Raw genomic sequence first — 22,692 nt, 5'->3', positions numbered from 1 at the left:
TGTCCATAATATATTAACAGAGCAGTGGTGTCCAAGGCTGAGTTTTCCTTATGTAAAGCAGAAATAATTGTATGTGGTATGTATCTATATGTATATGCATGTACATACATATCTATTTATTTGGTGGTATCAGAGTTAGAACACAGGGCCTCACACTTGCTAGGCTGGTTTGACACTGCTGATCCACACCTCCAGCCTGGTGTTTTGATAGTTATTTTTAGAACAGGGTCTCATTTTACACCAAGTGTCTCCATCAGCCTGCGAGTAACTTTCTCCCCGTTCTAGCTGGGATCACAGGTGTCTACCACCATATCTAGATTTCTGTCCATGAAGATGGAATCTCGTGGTCTTTTCTGCCTGGTCTACCCTAGCACTGTGATCCTCTCAAACTCAGCTTTCTACAGAGTTTGGGATGGCAGCCATGCACCACTGTGCCCAACTATGGCTTGAGAACTGCTGTTATCAACTCTCCTGTCTGGGCTGGCCTTCAATTGCATTTCTCCTATTTGTAGTCTCTCAGGTAGCTAGAATTATAGGCCTGAGCCACAGTGCCTAGCTAGAGATTTTCTTTTTCTTTTTGGTCAGTTGTGGGCCTTGAACTCAAGGCCTGGGCACTGTCCCTGAGCTGTTTTGCTCAAGCCTAACACTCTACCACTTTGAGCCACAGCTCCACTTATACTTTTCTAGTGATTATTGGGTAGAAGACCAGGCTTTTCTGCCTGGTCTGGCTCTTGAATTGTGATACTTAGATCTCAGCCTCCTGAGTAGCAAGGAGTAGCAAGCCTGAGCCACCAGGGCTTGGCTAGAGAAGTGAGTGATTTTAAAGCTGCACATGAAGTGCAGTGAGCAGTTCTGGATTAGCTATATTAAAAAGTGCTCAGGAAGCACAGACAGACTTCAAGATGAGTGGTGAGGAAAACCAGAAAGAGAGCAGAAAACCCTGCATGTACTTTAAAGGATGCAATTATTAATATTGCTCTGGAGGTGGCTGGAGAGATGTATCAAATTAGACCTCGAAAGGAGTTAAACACAGCAAATACCAGGATGAGCCAGAGGAAGCTTATAGAGAAAAACATGGAGCCTAGAGGGCAGAGACGTTGGTGGACCAGCTATTTTCTAGGTGGAATTGGCTAGCTATGAGCTGGTGGTGATGGCTAAGATACATTTGAACAACCAGTAAAAGGCTGATTGATTCCATCCCTTTCACAATGACAGACTCTATCTGCAAGAAACTAGGTGATTAATAACTGAGGGGAAAAAACCCAAATCCTCTGAGTCAGAAAGCAAAGGAACCCAAGAAACTGTTTAAAAGCCAAATTCCAGCAAGCAAGGCTATGAAAAGAGAAAAGAACCCAATTTATGCAGCAGGTGAAAAAGAAATTCAAGTGAGTTTTCCCCAAAGGTGAAGGATAGAGAACACGAGAGGCATATCCAATTACTGGGCAAAAATATGTAGCAGAAAGCAATGCTGCTTGACCCTCATAACACTTAAAACCTGAGGGGGAAATTCACCCCAAGGAGCAGGTGGCAGAGGTATTAGTCTCTTCCAGCTCATTAGGGGCAGAGGCCCATCAGGCACAGACTCAGCAAATCTGGCTCTCCAATCTGCACAGGGTGTTCTCCCAGTTGAGCAGGAGGGGAGGGGAGATGCCTTTCTCCTGTTGCAGCAATTCTATACCCAGAAGCAGTAGAAATGTATGGCCTTGCATTGAAAACTCCTGCTCCGAAGGACGTAGACTCACAGGCACCATTTACACTAAATGCAGTACACCATAAGCCCTCTACATTGGTCTCAAGGTATAAAATGCAAATCAAGAAGATTTTCACTGTCAACCTCTCTATGCTTGATTTACCCAATCTCTCCGCTATAACCAATTGAGAGATAATTCTCCGTGAGTCTTTTCCATTTCTGTATGGCTTGCAGACATTGCATCAGCTTGTTTTATTCTGGGCTTTTTTGTCTTTTCAAGGGTGATTGTAGAGTGAACAGCCTTGAAAGTTAGACATAGTGTCCTAGGAGGAAGGCGTGGGAATGTTTATTATTCAGTGATGTCTCTCTCTGGAGCTAAGATTAGTCAAGTTGCTTCTAGTTCACTTGGAAAGATTTCAGGAGCCTCTGCTCAGGGTTCCTCACCTATGATACACATCCAGGGTATGTGGAGCTCCCTGAGTCCTTCCGTCCACTCCTTTGTATGTGTGGAAGGAGGATGATAGGAACGTGGAGCTTAGAACTGGGAACTAGAATTGAGTATGAAACTGCCATTAGAGAAAGCCAAAGGCAGATGCTGAGCCATGAGTAATAAAGTCATTTGCCTCTGACCCGAGAATCTTGTGTCACTTTCAAATTATACCATCTCAGACTTCTAATAGTTCTTGACATTGTCTTTGGAAAAAATAAAAGTTTAAGAACAAGACATTGCCTATCTGTGGGTTGGGGTTTGGCTATTTTTATAAATGTCAAGGATGCAGGGCCAAAATTTTGATACTGTTTAATATCTGCTCATTTTCAAATTACTGAAAAATATGAGACTTGTTATTGAATGCATTCAACTAGCACTTCCTCCCTCCCTCCTTCCCTCCTCTTCTTTTTTCCTTCCCTCCCTCCCTCCCTCCCTCCCCTCCCTCCCTCCCTTCCTTCCCTTCTTTCCTTCTTCTCCTTCTTTTTTTCAGAGCCAAGGACTGAACTCAGGGCTTTGCACTTGCCAGGCAAGTACTCTTCCACTTTGTTGGAGCTGAAGAAATCTTATTTGTTCCAGGGGAAAACATCCCAGGCTGCAGAGGCTGAAAAACACAATCTCTTTCCAGCACTCAGCATTAAGATTCTCATTAGCTAAAATGGAGCAAAGTAAGAAATAGAAGCCAGATGCTGGTGGCTCATGCTTGTACTTTTAGCTTCTCAGAAGGTTGAGATCTAAGTATCTAGATTTGAAGCCAATCTGAACAGGAAACTCAGTGAGACTCTTAGCTCTCATTAACCACCAAAAAATTAAAAAAGAAAAGAGGAAGTGGAGGTATTAGTCTCTTTCTGCTCATTAGTGGCAGAAACTCATTAGGGATGGAATCAGCAGGTCTGGTTCTTGACTCAAGTGATATAGTGCCAGCCTTGAGTGAAAAAGCTATGGGACAATGCCAGGCCCTAAATTCAAGTTCCAATATCAGTGAGCATGTACGTTCGCATGCACACGTGCGCACAAACACACGCACACGCACACACACTAACCTTGAGTGGAAAAAGCTCAGGGACAATGCGAAGGCCCTGAGTTCAAGTCCTATGACTGACAAGAACAAAAAAGGAAAAGAAAAGAAATAGGAGCGATCAAAGGAGATCATTATACACTTTGGTTTTACCTCTAAAGGTTAAGGAAATTTAGGTCTGGATGAGAATTACTTTAATCTTATTATCTCTGATTACTTTGACTTGAGAGGATTTAAGTTTTTTGGCACTTACTGCATTATGGTTATTATATTGACATTTTATCTCACTGCAGAACCTCTGAAAAGCTGCACTTTGAGATGCAAAACGCCATGAGGACTAAGTTTTGCCTTGTGGCACAATTTAGTTGCCTGGGAAAGGGAGGCCAAGCATCATTACCCGTGAGCCAGGGCCCGGAGGTCCAGGCCTGAAGTGTAGTGCTAAGAAATGTCCGTAACTGCTGTTCAAAGCATTTATGAGATCTTGAACATACTGTGACTAATCGAATGTTTAACTCCTCAGCAGCGGCATCTGTCCTTCTCAGCTAGCTCTTGAGGCCTTATAAACAAACCACGCAACGCAGAGCTTTTATCTCCAACAATTCCCATTGGGCAAGCATATCTAGACCCAGGGAAAACTTCAGGGGGACTGGTTGTACCCAGCTCACACCATGTTTTTATGGTTCCCAGCATCAGGGGAAAAAAAAATAATCTGCAGATGTGACAGAAGACATTCTAGTGAGGAATCGGCAGGAAGCTCTGCTGGCTCATCTCCATCTTTACCCTGGCCTCCCCCTGTCCGCCACCACGGGACAGATCCACAGTGGGCAGGGTGACTCCCTTTCATACTCCAGGCACACTAAGATTATTTTTAGGCTGCCAAAGGAAGCTCGTTTTCCAAAGCTCTGGGGGCAGATGTGTGAGTGACCAAAAGAGAACCAGATGGCCATCCCAGAGGCCAGCGCTGGGAATGAATAACCATTCAGAAAAAGGAAATCAGAGCAACGATAACCCAGTCCAATATAATAAGAAGCCTAGAAGTGCACGCAAAAATTAAAGCACCCATCAACCACTCTGCTGGGACTCACTGTTTTCTCTAAAGATCGTTAACTCAGGGCTGAAGAAGGAACATAGTAAAACTCTCCTACCCAGCATGCTCTGGCGCACACAGCCAGAGATGATCAGAGCAGCTGGGTATGGGGAGGGCCAAAGCGGAGGCCCATGGAGACGTTCAGGCTGTGGCTCTGCACATGGAATAATATTGCCCTTGTTCTAGTTGAGCCAGTTTCCAGTTTCCTCCCATTCATCATCCCCCCACCCCTCAACTCCTCAAATCTGAATGGGCTTAATGGACTTTGTTGATGATTAGTGGGTTGATCTTTGCGCATATAAATTCAATCAATCTCTTGGTTGCTTAGAAAGTTGAAGCACAGAACTTTCCCTTAAGGGCTTAGGAATGTCATTCGTCATTAGCTCATGGTGGGTTTGTGTCTCCTTAGGAGAGTCCTGGAGAGGCCTCCCCGGATTCTCAGGTCTTTAAATGGAACTGGATGTGGATGTAAGAGGGCAACCTTACCCTGGTCCCTCCTCCAGGTTTCAAATGGAGGAAAGGCAAGAACATCTATTACCTATGAGGTATGGCTCACTTACACCTGTCATGTCCTACCGTGAGCTGTGTGTGGTTGGTGCTCTGTTTTGGTGTGGGCTAGTGAGTGAAGGCAGATCAATGGATCATTTCTCAGCCGAAGGTGGTTATTGGACTCACCTCATTGTTGGATATCCAGGAGCAAGGCTGTGATATGCTTGACCCTAACTCCAGAATGATTAAATTTGTGTGCACATGTGTATGTAGATGCATACAAAGGAAAAAAGATCACAAGAAATACAAAATGTACAGGGAGAGGTAGAGAGGCTGTTAAAAACAACAAAACAACAACAACAACAACAGCAGAAAGGAGTTGGGAATAGAGGATCAAAGTTGAAGGACAGCCTATGCAAAAAAAAAAAGTTTGTGTGACTCCATTGTGTGTGACTCCATGGACCACTGGCGGGGTAAGATGGCACATGCCTCCCATCCCAGTGATGTTGGAAAACACATACAGAAGGATGGAAGGCCAGGTCAGCCTGGGCATTAAGTGAGATTCTCTTTCAAAAAAGTAACCAACACAAAAAGCACTGGTGGAATGGCTCACACAGTACAGTACCTGACTAGCAAGTGTACTTGCTAGTCAAATTCCAGTACTGCGGGAAAAGGCATCATATATTGACATTTTTATTGCCCCTAATTGTATGAATACAAATAAATAAAGGTATGAAGAGGAAGGAAAGAGGAAAGGCATGTGCTGTGGGTGTAGCTCAAGGATAGGGCACATACCTAGCATGTAGAAGGCTTTGGGTTCAACCCTCAGCACTGCAAATAAATAAATAGCAAAATAAAAGGCATTGAAGAGAAGTATATAGGAGGAAGAAAGAGTCAAGGATGAGTTGTCAGAAGTTAGGGCAAAGCATAATACATACAGCCTTGCTCCTGGATACCCAGCAATGAGGTGAGTCCAATAACTACCTTCAGCTGAGAAACGATCCATTGATCTGCCTTCACTCACCAGCCCACACCAGAACGGAGCACCAGGCACACACAGCTCACAGTAGGGCATGGCAAGTGTAAGTGAGCCATACCTCATAGGTAATTGATGTTCTTGCCTTTCCTCCATTTGAAATCTGTATGGAAGAGGGACCAGTGCAAGTTCCCCTCTTACCAGTTCCATTCAAAGACCTGAGAACCCCTGGAGGCCTTTCCAGGACTTTCCTTAAGTCAGAAGTTGGACTCAAAAGTAGTGAGTCAAACCTGATTCAGTGTCAACAGTACATGTGCCAGGGTTCCTACCAGCAAACTTCCCATGCACAAATGTCAGAGTGTCACGTGGCTCATTAGAATAGAAAAAGATGGTTCTACCAAGACATACCTTAAGGCAGGTTTTAGACAGAGAAAGGATCATCATGGTTCGATTTTGGCTCCCTGTCAGGCCTAGGACCTTCTGCTGCCTTCTGGTGAACATGAGCTGGATTCTGAACTCCTTTCAAGAGCATGTATCGTGCTTCTTGCCATACATCTCTTTCTTTTAATTTTCCTTCTCTTTGTTTATGTGGAACCTGCGGCCTCAAGCATGGTAGCAAACCCTCTACCACCAGGCCACATTCCTAGCCTCTTGCCATACATTTCTAAGGGCATCATTTCTTTTAGAATATGACAGGAAAGCAGAGTTGTATTGTGGAGATATGTGAAGTCCACAGCAAACAGAAATGAGGGACTGGCTATCCCAGACTCACTAATGACCATCTGCATGGCAGGACTCACCAGATTCCCACCTGCGGGCCAAATGTGGCCCAGTGCTTGTCTCTGAAAACCTTGATTGGCACACAGTCATGCCACTGGTTTGCTTACTGCCTATGGCTGTTTGGACACCACAGAGCTGAGTGGCAAAGGCTATTTGGCCACCAAAGCCCAAGTGTCTACCCTCTGGTCTATTTTTTTTTGTCCCAAGACTGGGAATCAAACTCAGTATCTGATGTTTTTACTGGCTGGTGTTCTACAATCTGAGCCATGCCTCCAGCCCCTATCATCTGGTCTTTATTATTGCTCTCTCTCCAGCTTCAGGAATGGGTATATTCTAGCTCTACCCAGCTTCCCAGACACAAGTTCCTTGTGAAGGACTTTAAGCACTTTTAGGAAATACATTGTAGCCAGTTGAGAAGAAGGACTAATGATTAGAGCTATCCAACTGGGGATGCTGCAAGGCCAACTGGTCTACCTTGGTATTTCTGCTCGAAATACCCATCAGCTAGGCTGCCTGCTTTGTCCTTTAAGTTCCATTTTCAAATATACCAGGAAGAAACTCATTTGAGATAACAAGTATCCTCTTTTTTTTTTTTTTTTTAAATAAACATCCTTTGCTGAGTGCCATTGGAAAAAAAATGGAAAGAGGTTGTTTCTTGTTCTTCTGGGTGAGTACTAGTGGCGATAAGAGGAGAGAACATAGCTTGGGGACAAAGGCAGGAGAGGCTGTTTGGGGGCCTGAAACTTTCTAAAGGATGGTATTCTGAGGCCCTCAGTGAGGGAAGGGAGAGCAGCTGGAGCACACTAGGATCCAGGAGACCTCCTGTAGGTCTCTACTGATTCAGAGGAAAACATGAAGGAAACTTCACCTCCCCCTCTCCTACCCAGGAGCCCTCGTTCCCAGAATGCAGTGCCCACACTGGCTGGCTCTGCTCCTGTCTTTCCACTGACCACCCATTCACTGTGGTTCCCAGATCCATGGCCCCCTTCTGAGCAGGGAGGATCTGGGTGCTTCCCTCTGGTACTATGGCAAAGGCCTCCATGTCTACCTCTGCAGCGCCGGCCTGCCTGTGTCTCTCTGTCTCTTCTCTGCTCCACTGCCTGAAGAAGCCTCACACAGTCTGACACTCTACTGAAAAGCCCTCAATGAGTCTATCCCTTGTAAAATGAGCCCTTAGTCTGGAACTCAAAGCTTGGGCAAGACATTAATATTTCCTATCTGTGGACCGCCATGTATGCCATTTTTCTGGGCCAGATTTCATCCACTTCTGTGGATGTGTTTATGTTCCCCTTGGAACAGCTGAAATCAGTACCATTTGTTGAGCCCTTCCTTATCCTTGGAAAACATGGCCTTTGAGACAGTAGAGAGCATATGGTTCCTAAGTATTATTGCATGAAGAAGGGACTGGGAAAAGTACAGAAATAACAATCCATTTTGGAATATGCTAACAGCTGTAAGAGAGGAAGAAATCCCTTTCCAGGGTGCTCACCAGTGTGGATGGCCACATGGGTGAAGCTAGCTAAAGAGCAGGGCACCAGCGTGCTTAGCTGTGGGCCCCTGTGGGGCATGTCTGTGGCTGCATAGGGGTATAGGTGGGAAAAGAGTCAGAAAGAATTAGGAATATCTACTCTGGGAGAAAGGAGGTGGGATGGGCACTAAAGATAAACCCACAAGTATTTAAGTAAATAGATTTGTTTCAAGGGGAAATGAAATATTCCAGCAAGAATGTCACCAACAAAGTTTTGAAAGCATTTGTCCATTTAGAAATTGAGAACTAGCTTGTTGATTTTAAACTGGAGAAACACTTACAGTTATACCAATCAAAAAAAAAAGTCAAGGGGAAAGGGGATATGAGGGGGGAGGATGGGATGGGAAGGGATGGGAAGGGGAAACAAAGGAGGAGGCAACAATGCTTGGTAAGAAATGTACTCATTACCTTGCCCATGTAATTGTAACCCCTCTGTATGGTATTTTCACAATAAAAAAAAGTCAGTGGTAACAGAAGGTAAGACTAAGTAGAAAAATCTCTTTGGGGAGAATGAGGGGCTTTAGAATCTTTTCAAGTGGTCTTTAAAAAAAACTTTTTAAAGCAAATGTCATCTGTAGAACTCAGTGAATACTTATGTATAAAACTAGTCAAGCAAGGGGCTGGGAAGTTGGCTCAGTGGTAAAGCGCTTGCCTTGCATGCCTGAGGCCCTGGGTTCGATTCCTCAGCACCAGATAAGCAAAAAGAAAAAAGCCGGAAGTGGCGCTGTGGCTCAAGTGGTAGAGCGCTAGCCTTGAGCTGAAGAGCTGAGGGACAGCGCCCAGGCCCAGAGTTCAGGCCCCACGACCGGACCCAAAAAAAAAATTAGTCAAGCAAAACAAAACAAAACAGGCACCCAAACAGCAAACAAAAAGCCAGGTAAGTTAACAGGACCACCAGGAGGTGGGGTGGAACAAATTCTATTGGTCATAAATAGTTCTACTTCTTTGAGAAATTTCTGCCCTGAATTCTGCAGGGGGAACTTCTGACCTTTTACACTTTGCTTTCTTTTGATTTCCCAGGCTCTGCATTACCATGTTGCATAAGATGAAGCTAAAATGGAAAAATGTCAAGCAACTCCCGATCTCCAAGCAAGGTGTGTTTTTTTCCCTAGAGCATAATGTCTACCTATCTCATTTACCCAAGCACCATGAAAACGAAACGTTCACTGGGATGGAGACTCTTGAAGTAAGACTCTGAGCATGCCTTACTTAGCATCACCTCTCCCGGTCATCTCAGAAAACACACACATCTTAAGGATTCTTCCTGCCTCAAAGACTTAGCAAACCTCGGAAAGTAATCCTGGGATACAGTGTGCACAAATGAGTTTCTCCCCATATTTACCACCATCTTTTGTCTGGCTGAAGACACTTTTATTTCAGTCTCATTTTTTGAACTGCTACCCTTCCTTTATATCTTAATATATTCTATTTCTACGTGTAGACCATAGATCTTAAACTCCCAAAGGACATTAGACTAACTTAAGAAAATCATTAATGAAAGCAAAGAATTGAGAGGATTGTTGGAATTCTGTTTTTGTTTTTTTTTGGGTCCGGTCGTGGGGCCTGAAGTCTGGGCCTGGGCGCTGTCCCTCAGCTCTTCAGCTCAAGGCTAGCGCTCTACCACTTGAGCCACAGCGCCACTTCTGGCTTTTTTCTTATGTGGTGCTGAGGAATCGAACCCAGGGCCTCATGCATTACAAGGCAAGCGCTCTACCACTGAGCCACCTTCCTAGCCCCGGATTGTTGGAATTCTGTACTGGCAGGAGGAACACTTTACCTTAAACTAACAAAGTCAGGATATAAATCACTTCCCTCCTCCTCCCACCCCTCCCCCACCTTTCTGGTGCAGTATTAGGGTTGAACTCAGGGCCACTGTATCATTCAAGGCTGGTGCTTGGCTTTATGCTGGTTAATTAGAAATAACAACCTCTTGGATTTGTCCGCCTGGGCTGGCTTCCAATCTTGATCCTCATATCTCAGTCTTTTGAGTAGTTAGGATAGGATTATTAGTGTGTGGCACCAGCCACCTGGCACTACAGGACTCTTAATGTATTATTTTTATATAAAAATTAACTTAAAGACACAAAAGCTTTATTAATGCTCTAATGGTCCATGTTTTATTTTTCACTAGAATTTGGAGGAACTTCTTAGTTAAAGAGAGGAGTTCTTTAACTCAATGCTGATGCTCCATGTTTTGATGTCTATCCTGGGAAACTGGGTAGTTTCCAATTGTTTCCAGTATAGATAAGTAAGTTATAAACCTATATTCTTTTCTTTTTTTGGGGGTCTGGTCGTGGGGCCAGAATTCTGGGCCTGAGAGCTGTCCCTCAGCTCTTTAGCTCAAGGCTAGCGCTCTACCACTTGAGCCACAGCGCCACTTCCGGCTCTTTTCTTTTTGCTTATGTGGTGCTGAGGAATCGAACCCAGAGCCTCATGCATGCAAGGCAAGCGCTCTACCACTGAGCCACCTTCCCAGCCCTAAACCTATATTCTCATACTAGTGCCTACATGCTATCTATAACACAAAGCCATCCCCAAGGAGACATGATCTATATGAATTACGTTTTTCTCCATACTCCCGCAGCCCACCTGTTCTCCCTTCCCAGTGCCCAGTCCAACATGGAGACCCCCCCTCCCATACACTAGGAAGCTCCCTGAGGAATCCAGTATTTGCTTTTCTAGGCAAATAACATGACCTGTTTACTTCCTTGAGAACTTCAAACTGCAAGAGTAAAACTGCAGTTCAGAGCCAGGTACTGGCAAGCTGGAACAAGTCCCTGAAAATGTGTGCCAAGAATAAGCCTAAGCCAAATGTCAGCAGTTTTCTGGGTGATTCATTCTGGCCAAATAATTATTCTTATCTTCTTTTTCCTTCAACCCATTTAAATAATCACTTCATCTTCTTAAGTATGAAATCAAACCAAATCAAAACCACCCCTAAATTTAAATCTTAGTTTCTTCAACCAGCAGTCATGGGAAACCTTTTTTTTTTTAAATATTGCTTTGACAATTCTGCATACAGCACTGAGTTGCATGAAAATTTCTTGTATCTGTTGGAAGTGTTGCTTATATCTCAGTAAACTGACACTTACTTGGGAAAGAAAAAAACTCCAGGAGAAAAAAATCAGAGTAGTTTATAGTTGGAGGCAGTGGAAAGGAAAACAGACAATTCAAGGAGCTATGAATCAGCTGGTTTTAGTGTATGGGTAACAGTTTCTGCCTTTATATTATAGCACTTGTCTATATACCAGGAACCTTATCTGAGCAGACTTGAGGAAGGAAGCAATTGCGAGGGGGAGGTCTAAAACTTATCCTTATTTCAAAGACTTACACTGTAATGTCCCTTGGTTTCCTCCAGCTCATCAAATGACTTTCAGGGCCCTTACAGTCTGCTTTCTACACACCTGGGAGCATCAGTCATCATGGAAGCTTCTGAGAACAGATTCTTGGGTTCCACCCCAGGACACTTGCTGAATGATCCCCATAGGTGGCAAGAGATCTGACCTCAGCCAAAGCTACACTGTCTGCTGCCATTACACAGAGGTGGAGTCATCTGAGTGCCATTTGTGTGACTCCTGTGCATTTCTGTGAAGTCTCTAAATTCTTTTCTTGAACAGGAGGATACTGCCTTGAATAGATTGTGATTTTGCCAAGGAAACAAGTTTGTTATATCCATGAGGCTCAATGGTCTTCTCTCTCATCATGCATTCCCAGCTTATATAAAAAATGAAGTTAGGGGCTGGGCACCGGTGGCTCATGCCTATAATCCTAGCTACTCAGGAGGCTGAGATCTGAGGATTGTGTTTCAAAGCCATCTGGGGCAGGAAAGTCATGAGACTCTGATCTTCAATAAACCACCAGAAAACCAGAAGTGACACCGTGGTTCACATGGTAGAGTGTTTGCCTTGAGCTGAAGAGCTCAGGAACAGTGCCCAGGCCCAGAGTTCAGGCCCCATGACCAACCTAAGAAGTTAGGACCACCTAACTGCCAAAGTTCCTTGTAGCTCTGCCACATTCTTTTTTTTTTTTTTTTTTTGGGTCCAGTCGTGGGGCCTGAACTCTGGGCCTGGGCGCTGTCCCTCAGCTTTTCAGCTCAAGGCTAGTGCTCTACCACTTGAGCCACAGCGCCACTTCTGGCTTTTTTCTTTTTGTTTATGTGGTGCTGAGGAATTGAACTCAGGGCCTCATGCATGCAAGGCAAGTACTCTACCACTGAGCCACCTTCTCAGCCCCTCTGCCACATTCTATGTAGCAGAATTTGCATTCTCCACTCCTATAGTTTAGGGCCCTTTTTCCAGATGCCTTTCTAAGCAAGTCTTTTCACCTACATTCCACTTTTTACTTTGCCAACTTCTGTTGAGATATTCAACCCTTTGTCATTGCATTTAATAGGTTAAAAATTAAGTCCCAAATCCCATTCTCAATTTGTTTGCTCTAACCTTAACCAAATAGAGAGTACAAAACCTATTTAATAATGAGGTACTACTAAGACTATCCTACTTTAAGGAAAGGATATTATATTCTCTCAATGCTGTACCTGGAAAAACAACTTCTATATCCCCAATACAGAATTGACAATTTCTAGAATAGCTGGGCACCAGTGGCTCATACCTGTAATCCTAGCTAATGGGAGCTGGGATCTGAGGGTGAAGGTTCAAAGCCAGTTTTGAAAGACAAATCCAAGAGACTCTTATCTCCATTTAACCAGCAAAATGTTGGAAGTGGAGGTGTGGCTCAAGTGGTAGATCACCAGCTTTGGGCAGGGAAAAAGCAAAGAAAGAATGAGGAGAAGGTAAGAGGAGAGAGAGAGAAAGAGAGGAGAGAGAGAGAGAGAGAGAATTCCTAGAACAGAGAAGCAGATTTGCTTTGTAGTTTGGGGACAAAAACAATAAAATTCCTATTGTAGGTCTCCCCATTTTAAATTCATTGTATGCTACTGAAAACAGACAAGTGAGTATAAGATGATTCACTCTCATGACAAGAAGTTTGTGGGGGGCACTGTAGGAATATAGGAGGGCACTTCAACTGTCTACCTGGTCTGTCCTTTGGCAACTGCTTGTCCATCTCATACTTAGACAAGGAGGAAGTGGACACACAGAGAGCAGAGCAGAGCAGGGAGACTCTAAGCAAAGACTGCAAATGCTTTGGGTATAGACCAGCAGCATGGCACAGCCCACCCCTGCCTACAGGAGCAGTCGAAGGCCTACCCCCACCCTCCAGGCTTTGGGGAGCAAACGTATGCTCTGGGTGGAGCGTAAGGGACCCCCATGTTGGTGCTTCTTTGTGAAGATCTGATTTCCAGTCAGACAGAGCATCTTCCCGTTTTAATATGAATCACAGCTATATGCAGTTGGTGATCACTGTTTTGTTTTGTTTTTGTATTAGACTCCAAGTTCAATTCACTAGAAAAGTCTAGCTCAGGCCTCGAAGAAGAGACAGTTTCTCACCTAGAGCAGCATTAGTCACCTAGAAATGACACTTTCACATTCAGTTCTAAAAGCATTCAATGCCTGGACACGTCTAGAAACACTTAAAGCAGACACTTGACCAATTATTCAACTCAAATAAAACACAAGGGGCTCTCTCCTTTCCGTCCAGAGAATGAACATCCAACCTGTAGGGACCTGACTTCCAGGATCCCCATGACTGTCCACCAAGAACAGACTCAAACACCTGTCAGACTTACAGAGGGTGAGGTCTGGCTGCTCTCTCCGGTCCTTTTGAGGGGTGAAGTCCTCTGTTTTTCCCCAAACTCTAATCACCTCAAAGCTCTCCACGACTGTCCAGGCTTATGATTCCAGAGCTGTTAGGACGAATCCCTTGAAGCCAAAGGAAGCCGGAGACAGGTCTCCTGATGGATGGGCCACACAGACTCTTCCTAGCTGAGCTGTGACAATTGCGGATTTGGCAGAGATAACCATTGCTTCCATTTTCAGGCTTTTAATTGTTTTTTTTTTTTTTTTTTAAATTTTATTTTATTTTATTTGAGAATCAGGCTTTTAATTGTTAAGAAATATAAAAAGGGAATTGGGCTCCCAATCACTTGAGCAGGAATCACAAATCACTCTTTTTGGGCCCTGTTATGTTGAAATTCTCCCTGGTCTATTACGGGGACCGTCTCTCAGAGGTCGTCATCTTAACTTCTTCTGGAAAGTCTTTGCCTCCCATCCCCAGATGAACTCTTAATTGTCTACACCTGGACAGGACACAGTAACAGAGATAACAACCCACATGCCACTCATTTTACTGGAGATTCTAGCAGTGGGGGTTCTCAAACCTTAAGCCCAAGCCTACATGGGTTAAAAACAGATTTCTGGGAGGCTGAGGTGTAATTTAGCAGACACTGGCCTACCATGTATGAAACCCTGGGATTGATACCCAGTACTGAAAACAAACAAACAGACAAAGACCCTTCGCCCCAACCCCCCCCACAAAACCAGAATGCTGGATGCTATTCAAACAGCAGGTTTGGGGTGGTTCCTTAGGTTCTGTGTTTGTGCAAGTTCTCGGGTGATGTTTGTTCAGGGAGGGCACATGGGTGCTGTGAGAGTTGGAAAGAAGAGTCAGAGGATCAGGGACCCGGGCCTGTGCCTCAGGGCAGTGAGAGAGCCAAGTGAGCTTTAAGGAAAGAGTCTGGGAATAGAGAGATGTTTCATACACCACAGATCTTGCTCTTGAAACATTTACGTCTGGTTAGGAGAGGAGGCTGGACCTGAAGTGTTCCAGGTTGTAGAGAAAGGAGCTTTCAGGTTGTGCCTACCTTTGAGTTAGTCCATTCTATAAGGCAACACTTTGACATGAGTTACTCCATTTTGAATTTAAGTGTTAAGACACAGCAATTCTACATCTTGTTTGTACAAGTCAATAACCACCACCTGCCTGTACAACATGAGGCACAAAGTAATAGTTTATTTTTCTAATAAATAATCCCATCTTTAAAGATGTTAAATCCTATCAGAAACACCTGATACACGAGCTCATCCCTCTCACACCTGGGGATATAAATGACACCAAGACTGAGACGTAGTAGGCTCACTAACTTATCACCTGGTCACTTGTATAAGGCTTGCCTAGGAAACGTGTCACACTGTAGGACCTCTGTCTGTCTCTTAACACCAGCTCAAGCACAGTTTTTCTTGCCTGTGCCTTATAACCACTTCCCACTGACACTTGAACCCACTTGCCACTCACACCTGTATTTGACAGCTGTGGCCTCAACAGCTCTGCACCCACCTGAAGCTGGGAAATCTTATTTGGTTTCCACACAGAATCCCTGAATCGATATCAGCTCTCTGCCTTTAACCTTTTATAGCAATTCCATAACACATGCGTACACCACACACACGCACACACACACACACCCTCACACAAACCTGCATCTGCCAATGGTCATGAATACCAAATGAAATCAGGAGTTCATGGTAAATTTTAAAGCCAATCAGTCTTACGTGATTTATATATTTATTGTGATTCCATAAATGATAACATTGTTGAGCGATACAAACACACCTGTCTATGCTCACTCATTGTATCTAATGAAGAAGATAAATTATGAAAGATAATAAGTGCTACAACATAAATATATATCTAGTACTCTGGGAATGCAGCAAACAGATGAGATAACTCTTGGGGGGGGGGTTAAGGAAAGATTAGGGGCAGAGTGACATTTGAGCTGGGTTGCCCAGGCTCTTGGACCCCAGCAGGGAAGTAAAGGAGAACTTCTGGGCAGTAAAATGATCATGCCAAAGCACAAAGTACAAAGGGTTCTAGATCACTGATGAATATCGAGCTCCTAGTGACAGAAAGGGCTGTCTGTGTATGGAACTGTTGGGAGCATACATAGAAAGGCAGCTCAGCAGGCTGGCATTGACAGTAGCTGTCTCTTGGAATTGTTAGGGGATTCTTTGTTTCTACGATCCCCTCCCCAGCTCAAATAACAAAAATCTATGGATATTAAGTGTTCATATGAAATGTCTTAGTACTTGTATTCTACACATGTCATTTCCATCTATGTAATCATCGCTATATCCCTGTAAGTACTAGGGGAGAAGTTGTTCCAGGTATTATTTAGGGAATGATGACAAGAAGGAAGGTTTGTGTATGTTCAGTACAGACACAGTTTTTCTGCTTTGGAATATTTGCACTTCAGGGCTGGTTGAAATGTCTGGATGCAGAACCTATGGAGGCAGAGGTCTAGCTGTATTCTACATTTGGGAGTTGGGATTTTAACCCTCGGGGTGATTGACAGCCATTGAATTATACTAAATACTTAAGTGACACGCCAGATTGTCCTGGAAAATGCTGTTGGTGCAAAGCAAAAGACATGGAGGAGCTGAGAGACTTTAAAAGAATGTCTGATTTAGTGGCCCAGAGCCACAGGTAGGACAGAAGAGGGGCCAGGACTGAAGATACTTCTGTGGCCTGGCTGTCAGGCTGTACTGGTGGACGTGGTGGTGGTGGTGGTAGTGACAGTAGAGGTGAAGAGTAAAGAGGGAACCGCCAAGAGATAGACGCAATTGGTATTTTTCTCCTGCCACTACTCTTCAAACTTGATATTCGCCATATGGTTTTATTCTAAGCAGAGATGGAGCTTTTGGAAAGGAAACATCTCATCGCTATTTCTTGTAGCCCTGGAAAATAAATCACGAGGGTATACACGGCAGATCTTTTGCATTTATATTACATTTCCTCAACCTAAATGCTTGGAGCATACCATGACTCACAGGTGCAAAAACAGTCACGATGCCTGGGTGGAATTGGGCGGCAGGTTTCATCATCATTCAATGTGAAATAAAAGGCTTTATAACTTAGCTGGCTGGAATGGTATCAGGTTCTTTCAATGACATTATTTTTAAGAGGAGTCTTGGATTGTGAATCTATAACTAAAAGAAGTTTCAATAGCTGAGCATCTGCATATGGCACAGCAGGGCAGAGCTGGGCAGGTGGTTCTGGCTGTCTACTGTGCCTGCCCCTTGCAGGACTCCATCTCAGCATGGGATCTTTCTGGCTAAAGCAGAGCTAGAGAGCATGACTAAAACATGGTGGATGTCCAGACTCAGGGGACAGGGGAGCGGAATCCCTGTGACCCCTCCTCATGGGAGGTGGGTGAGGGGTGGAGGAAGATAGTGGAGAAGGAATATCATCCAAGTCAGACCATTTCTGCTTTGTCCAGCAACAACAATGGATTTAGGATTTGTGTTGACAGCTAGGGTAATCTCACTTGGGTGAAATACTGATGGATTTCATTTGCTTTTCATGAAGGGCAATCTAAACTTTCCCCAGGAAAGTGTGTTATTTCCTAAAATTCCTTTAGGAAAACTCCAATAATAAACAGAACAATGTGAGATTAATTGGTAAGCTCTTTTTAAAAATTAAGATAATGTTACTGGTGACAATGGAGACAGATTATGGCTACTGTCAGTATAACCTTTCTGCAGAAAACTTACAACTAAGCATCTAAGAAACGTACATACATACATGCACACACACATACATAGGCATAGGGGATATATATATATATATATATATATATATGTATGTATAGAGAACTCTTTAAAAACAAATTTATAAAAATTGGATGAACACGAGTGATATAAATTAGCACCACAAATTATGGTGCTCCCATGCTGAAGAATATTAGCTATTATAAGCTATTTCAAAAAGCTCCTTTAGTGACCTGGGGAAATGTTCATTATTACATAACTAAGACCTTAGTAAGTTTCCTAGGTATGTTTTCATAAGGTCAACTAAAATACCCATAGATATGAGAAGGAAAAAAAAAAAACAACCTCAATTAAGGTGGTTCAGTGGTAGAGTGCTTGCCTTGCATGCATGAGGTCCTGGTTTGAATCCTCAGCCAGAAGTGGCGTTGTAGCTCAAGTGGTAGAGTGCTAGCCTTGAGCTGAAGAGCTGAGGGACAGTGCCCAGGCCCAGAGTTCAGGTCCCACGACCAACAAAAACAAAACAAAACTCAATAAAAATGACAGGAAAATGTCTAAATGTCAAAGATGGCTATTTTTAAATGCTATGTATACTGTCTTTGTGGGTTTTTCTGGTCATAACCATTTATATGGTGAAATATTGCTTTTGTAATCTGAAAAAGGTATTTAAATTAAATTATATGTAACACAATTATATGTAATATTTGAATTGTAGTAAGTTTATAAAAGCACATTTATGAAATTTATTCTTACAATTCAAGTAAAACATGTAACAGATGTAACATAATGGATATATATACTATATATGGGAAATAGGTCATTTATCAGAACAGTATTTAGCATAGAAAACTCCCAGACAATTAAATATTCACTTGGGATTTTTGCAAGAGAATGTGACTTAGGAAATTTTAAGAAATCACTATGAATTCCAGGAAATGGAAACAAGAGGTTTTTTTTTTTAATTTTATGACGGTTTTTGTTTCTTTCCTGTCTTGTTTGTTAATTTATGAGTCCTTTCGGGGGTAAAGGGAGCCCAGAAAGGGTGGGACAAAGGGTAAACAAATGCAGCAGTAATACTCACTAGACACTATGCTGAAAAGGAACTATACAACTTGTGGGTGGGTATGGGAGAGAAAAACTGGGAGAGTGAGGGGGAAGAGGTAACACTGTCCAAAAAGAAAGGTATTCCTTGCCTGACGTATATAACTGTAAACCCTCTGTATATTACCTTTATAAAAACAAAAATTAAAAAAAAGTCACCATGTCTGTGATTTCCCCACAAAGAGCCATTGTGCTGTCTCAGTGGCCAGGGGCTTTGTCAGAGGGGGGTCTTCACCGTGGCTTCTCCTTCCCCGAGGCCCTCAACTCCACTGAAAGCTGGTGGAAACACTTGGGGGACCGCTAAGCAAGGAATCTTGTCTAGCTGTGAGGGGGCAGGGGAGGAGAATATGGGGAATGCCTCTGAGCCTCAAGGAGCCATCAGAAGAGGGCACTGGACACAACATAGAGCTGGACCATATGGCTGGACAGCCATGGAGTCCATTCTGCATCCTATGCAAGGAGTGGAGATTAAGTCTGTGCCGGTAGCACTGGGGCTGGAGAAATGAGAGAGCAAAAGTAGACTCCTAGAAGATCTTGGCCTTGGAAGATGGGTAGAGAAGAGGGAGAAGGTGCTGGTGAGATTACGATGCTCAGGCCTGTCCAAGCTTTCTCCAAAGTGTCCTCACAGGCCATTGAGACTAGAATGTGGTATCACCCCCGGCCCTTGGGGGCAGCCATGCCGTGGGCAGCTGTGGGCCAGGGGAGTGAGCATCAGCTCTGCTGATAGAAAACTGGAATTCGATTTTGTTGTCAGTTTTTATTGTTACCTGCGTCTAAAAAACAGCAGGTTTTCAATGACTGCTGGCTGTGTGTGTTATGCATGCATTGTTTAACCTCATCTCCTGGGGATGCTGTATGGTGAGTTTTCCGCTGTGCTTGGGCTTGCACTCATCCTGTCAACAGCAGATACACTGGCAGAATCGTACAGATCCATCAGAGCAGGCATGTTCCTGCCACTCCTATAGCTGGAAGGGGGAAGTACACCTGATCAAATACTCAGCACACAGCATGCGGCAGGCGGCTGACAGGAGAGCCCCATGCCTGGTTATTTCCTCTTAAGAATCTGGATCCGAAAGACGAATATGAGCCAACTGTGCGAGGAGTCCACAGAGCCAGCAGAGCATTGGCTAAGGCCCGGCAGACAATGTCTAGCCACCATGGGCCATGGCTAGGCACAGAACTGATGGAAAGCTTAGGGCAAAAGAAGGCCAGAGAAGCAGGCAGGGGATGGTCATGGAGGCAGCGAGGGCCAGGCAAATTAGAATAGTCTCTACATTGACTGCAAGTCAAAGTAAAGGGCTGAATGGTATCACGAGTGTAAAGATAGGAATAATTACAGAATTATTTTACTTTATTCACCTTAACTCCACTTATCCAGATCAGGTTTACCTGCTTTTACAGATGGGTCTTCCAAAGAGGAAAAGCAGCAGTGAAATCAACTTTGGGCCCACAGACTATCACTGGGCAGATTCTAAACCAGCCCAGGGATATATACTGTGGGTCCAGGATAGATTCTTCAAGAAGATTAAAAAAAAAACCCAAAACACAACAACAAAAAACCCCCATCATAATATGCCAACTTTGTCAATGTGAAAATCACTACTGTCAAGCTCTGGAAACTATTACCATAAATGTAAAAGCTTGTGACATGTATGATATGAATGGTGCTCCCTTAGATGTGATAGCTTTGTGAGGTCTACCACCTGCACAACCATACTAAGAGGCCCTGGATTTCTAGGACCCAAAGGAAAGGAGTAAGACTCTACCACTGAACGATATCAGCACCCCCCCCTTCTTTTTAAAGATATGATCTCATTATACAATCCAGGCTGGCATAGAATTCACTATCCTCCTGCCTCAGTCTCTCAAGTGCTGAGTTATAAATGTACTTTGACACATCTAGTCAGCTTTTTTCCTTAAAGTAATAAAGTATGTTATGGTTAATAGAACAAGATTGTTAGCCTTCAAAGTCCTTATGATCAGTCAAGCTCATTTTCCAATGCTTACCCAGACTAACTAGGTTCGGAGCCCTTGGTAAAGAGGAGTGGATTCCAAGTGGCAGAAAGAGGTGTATCCTCATGCTGCTTGGACTGGGAACAAGGATTAACAAGTTTGCACTAAAGATGATGCAATTTTCAGATATGGAATACAAAGAGGAGCCCATCGGCCACATTAAAGCCCGTCAACTGAAGCCTTCCTTGGCTGACTGTGTTCCCACAAGGGAAGGGTGACAGTGAGGAAAGTCCTTGCTTGATGTAAAATTGGAAGGTGTATTTCACACAAATTGGTCTGAGTGTTTTTCATCTTATGTTAACCTTCCTACTTTCAACCAGAAACCTCTCCCATAGCTGGGACCTTAGGTATGCACCGCCACAGCTTGTTTTTGAGACAGTGTCTTGCTAACTTTTTTCTTGGGCTGGCCTTGAATCATGATCTTCCTGTCTCCATCTCCTGAGCACATGGGATTACAGGTATCAGACACCACGCCCAGCCCAATCAGAAATTCTGAGGTATATGTTTAAAATGTATTAACCATTTTTCACTCTATCCTTATGTATACTATAAAAGCATTCTATGAGGGCTGGAAAGGTGGCTTAGTGGTAGAGTGCTTGTGAAGCCCTGGGTTTGATTCCTCAATCCCACATAAACAGAAAAAACTGGATGTGGCACTGTGGCTCAAGTGGTTAAGAGTGCTAGCCTTGAGCAAAAGAAGCTCAGGGACAGTGCCCAGGTTTGAGTTCAGGCCCCAGGACTGGAAAAAAACAAAAAACAAAAAACAACAAAAAAGAAAAGAATCCTATCAGTCTTTATCTCCCATTTCCTGCATGGGGAGCGGGAAATTCTCTCGTTTTCCATTTCTCCCTACCTTATACTGTTACATTAAAACAAACCTTTGCTAGAACTTAAAAAACAAAAAGCATTTGAAAAAGTGATGTATTAGCCAACCAATAGCCAGTTGCTCTCTTATCTTGATTACAATTTCCAACTTTTTTTTCAATTAAACACATCACCCTCATCTACAGACGTTTACAGAAAATGCTGAGGAAAACATAAAAGAATGTGCTATGGTCTCTAGTTTTTCTCTTCTGCTCCTGTCAACCATGTCCCACATCAAGCAGGCTAGGAAAGCCAGAGGCTCACTTACTGCTCCCTGGACGGAAGATGAACCTGTCCCTTCTTCCTCTTCTCCATCTGGGTCCTGGTCTTCGTTGTCAGTCCAGGAGGACACATCCTCTACCGAGCTGGTAAGATCAGGTAAGCTCTTAGACGTTAACCTGAGCAGGTCCTCTGCAGAGCTTTCCTGTAGGGACACATGAAGACCCAGCAATTAGCCTCTGACGCCAACAAGTTCTGAAAGTCAACCTGATGGAGTCAACCTACAGGCTCCCAACCCCAGAAGCACATGGAGTTTAGGCAGGGTTACATGTGTGGGGTTACCGTCAGAGGCAGGGGTTGGGGACCCAAAGCTCAAACCACTATTCTTTTGCCCTGAAGAATCTGGGTTTCTGGGGTCAGGTTTTGCACAGGCAATTCCAGCTTTTGGACTCTGGATCCTTTGTGGGCCTCCCTGGTCTTACATTCAGGACACAGGTGAAACTCTCTTATGGGCAGGTCAGCATTTGAAGATCTAGCCTTTGCCTGGCTTTCTGAACCCTCCTCCCACCTCCTCTTCTGCAGCCCATACCTTCCACTCCAGCCATTTCCAATCCTCCCCACACTGCCTGTCCCTTGCCTTCTCCCTCAGCGGCACCCATTGCTTGGATCACACATAGCCTCTGGCCTGCAAAGCCTGTGCACTTGCTTCTGGATCATCCACTGCCCCGCCTTTCATCTCTAATGTCCTTGCTGTTCATCCCTGCAGTACACACTTAACATCCCTTGTGTTTCTTCCCTGCCCTCCCTCCCATCTAATGCCATTTCTTCCCATGTCCCCAGGCCTGGCACAGGGCTTTAATACCCACAATGCCCTTCTCTCCCACCCAGGGGCCACCTCACTAGCTTCAGCTCATTAGCCAGAGATGAGATTGTTTATTGAATCAAATGTCAATCTGGAGACACAATGAAAGCAGCCCTTGAACAACATTGAAAGGTCAAC

The 22,692-nt window shown here is 44.0% G+C and overlaps 1 protein-coding gene across 1 annotated transcript in view; it reads right to left on the bottom strand.

Moving 5' to 3' along the window:
* Positions 1-22,692, bottom strand: part of LOC122116939 (PDZ domain-containing protein 2-like) — a 90,924-nt gene that overhangs the window by 52,121 nt on the left and 16,111 nt on the right. The window contains exon 4 of the mRNA XM_042690526.1: positions 21,742-21,897. Coding sequence (XP_042546460.1) covers positions 21,742-21,897 — 156 coding nt within the window. The remainder of the gene's footprint in view (positions 1-21,741; positions 21,898-22,692) is intronic.

This window comes from Dipodomys spectabilis, unplaced genomic scaffold (genome assembly GCF_019054845.1).
Source record: "Dipodomys spectabilis isolate Male_0828 unplaced genomic scaffold, ASM1905484v1 ptg000138l, whole genome shotgun sequence".
Classification (NCBI taxonomy): Eukaryota; Metazoa; Chordata; class Mammalia; order Rodentia; family Heteromyidae; genus Dipodomys; species Dipodomys spectabilis.
The sequence above is the reverse complement of the archived record's forward strand: the minus strand, read 5'-3'. Positions and strand labels throughout refer to the sequence as shown.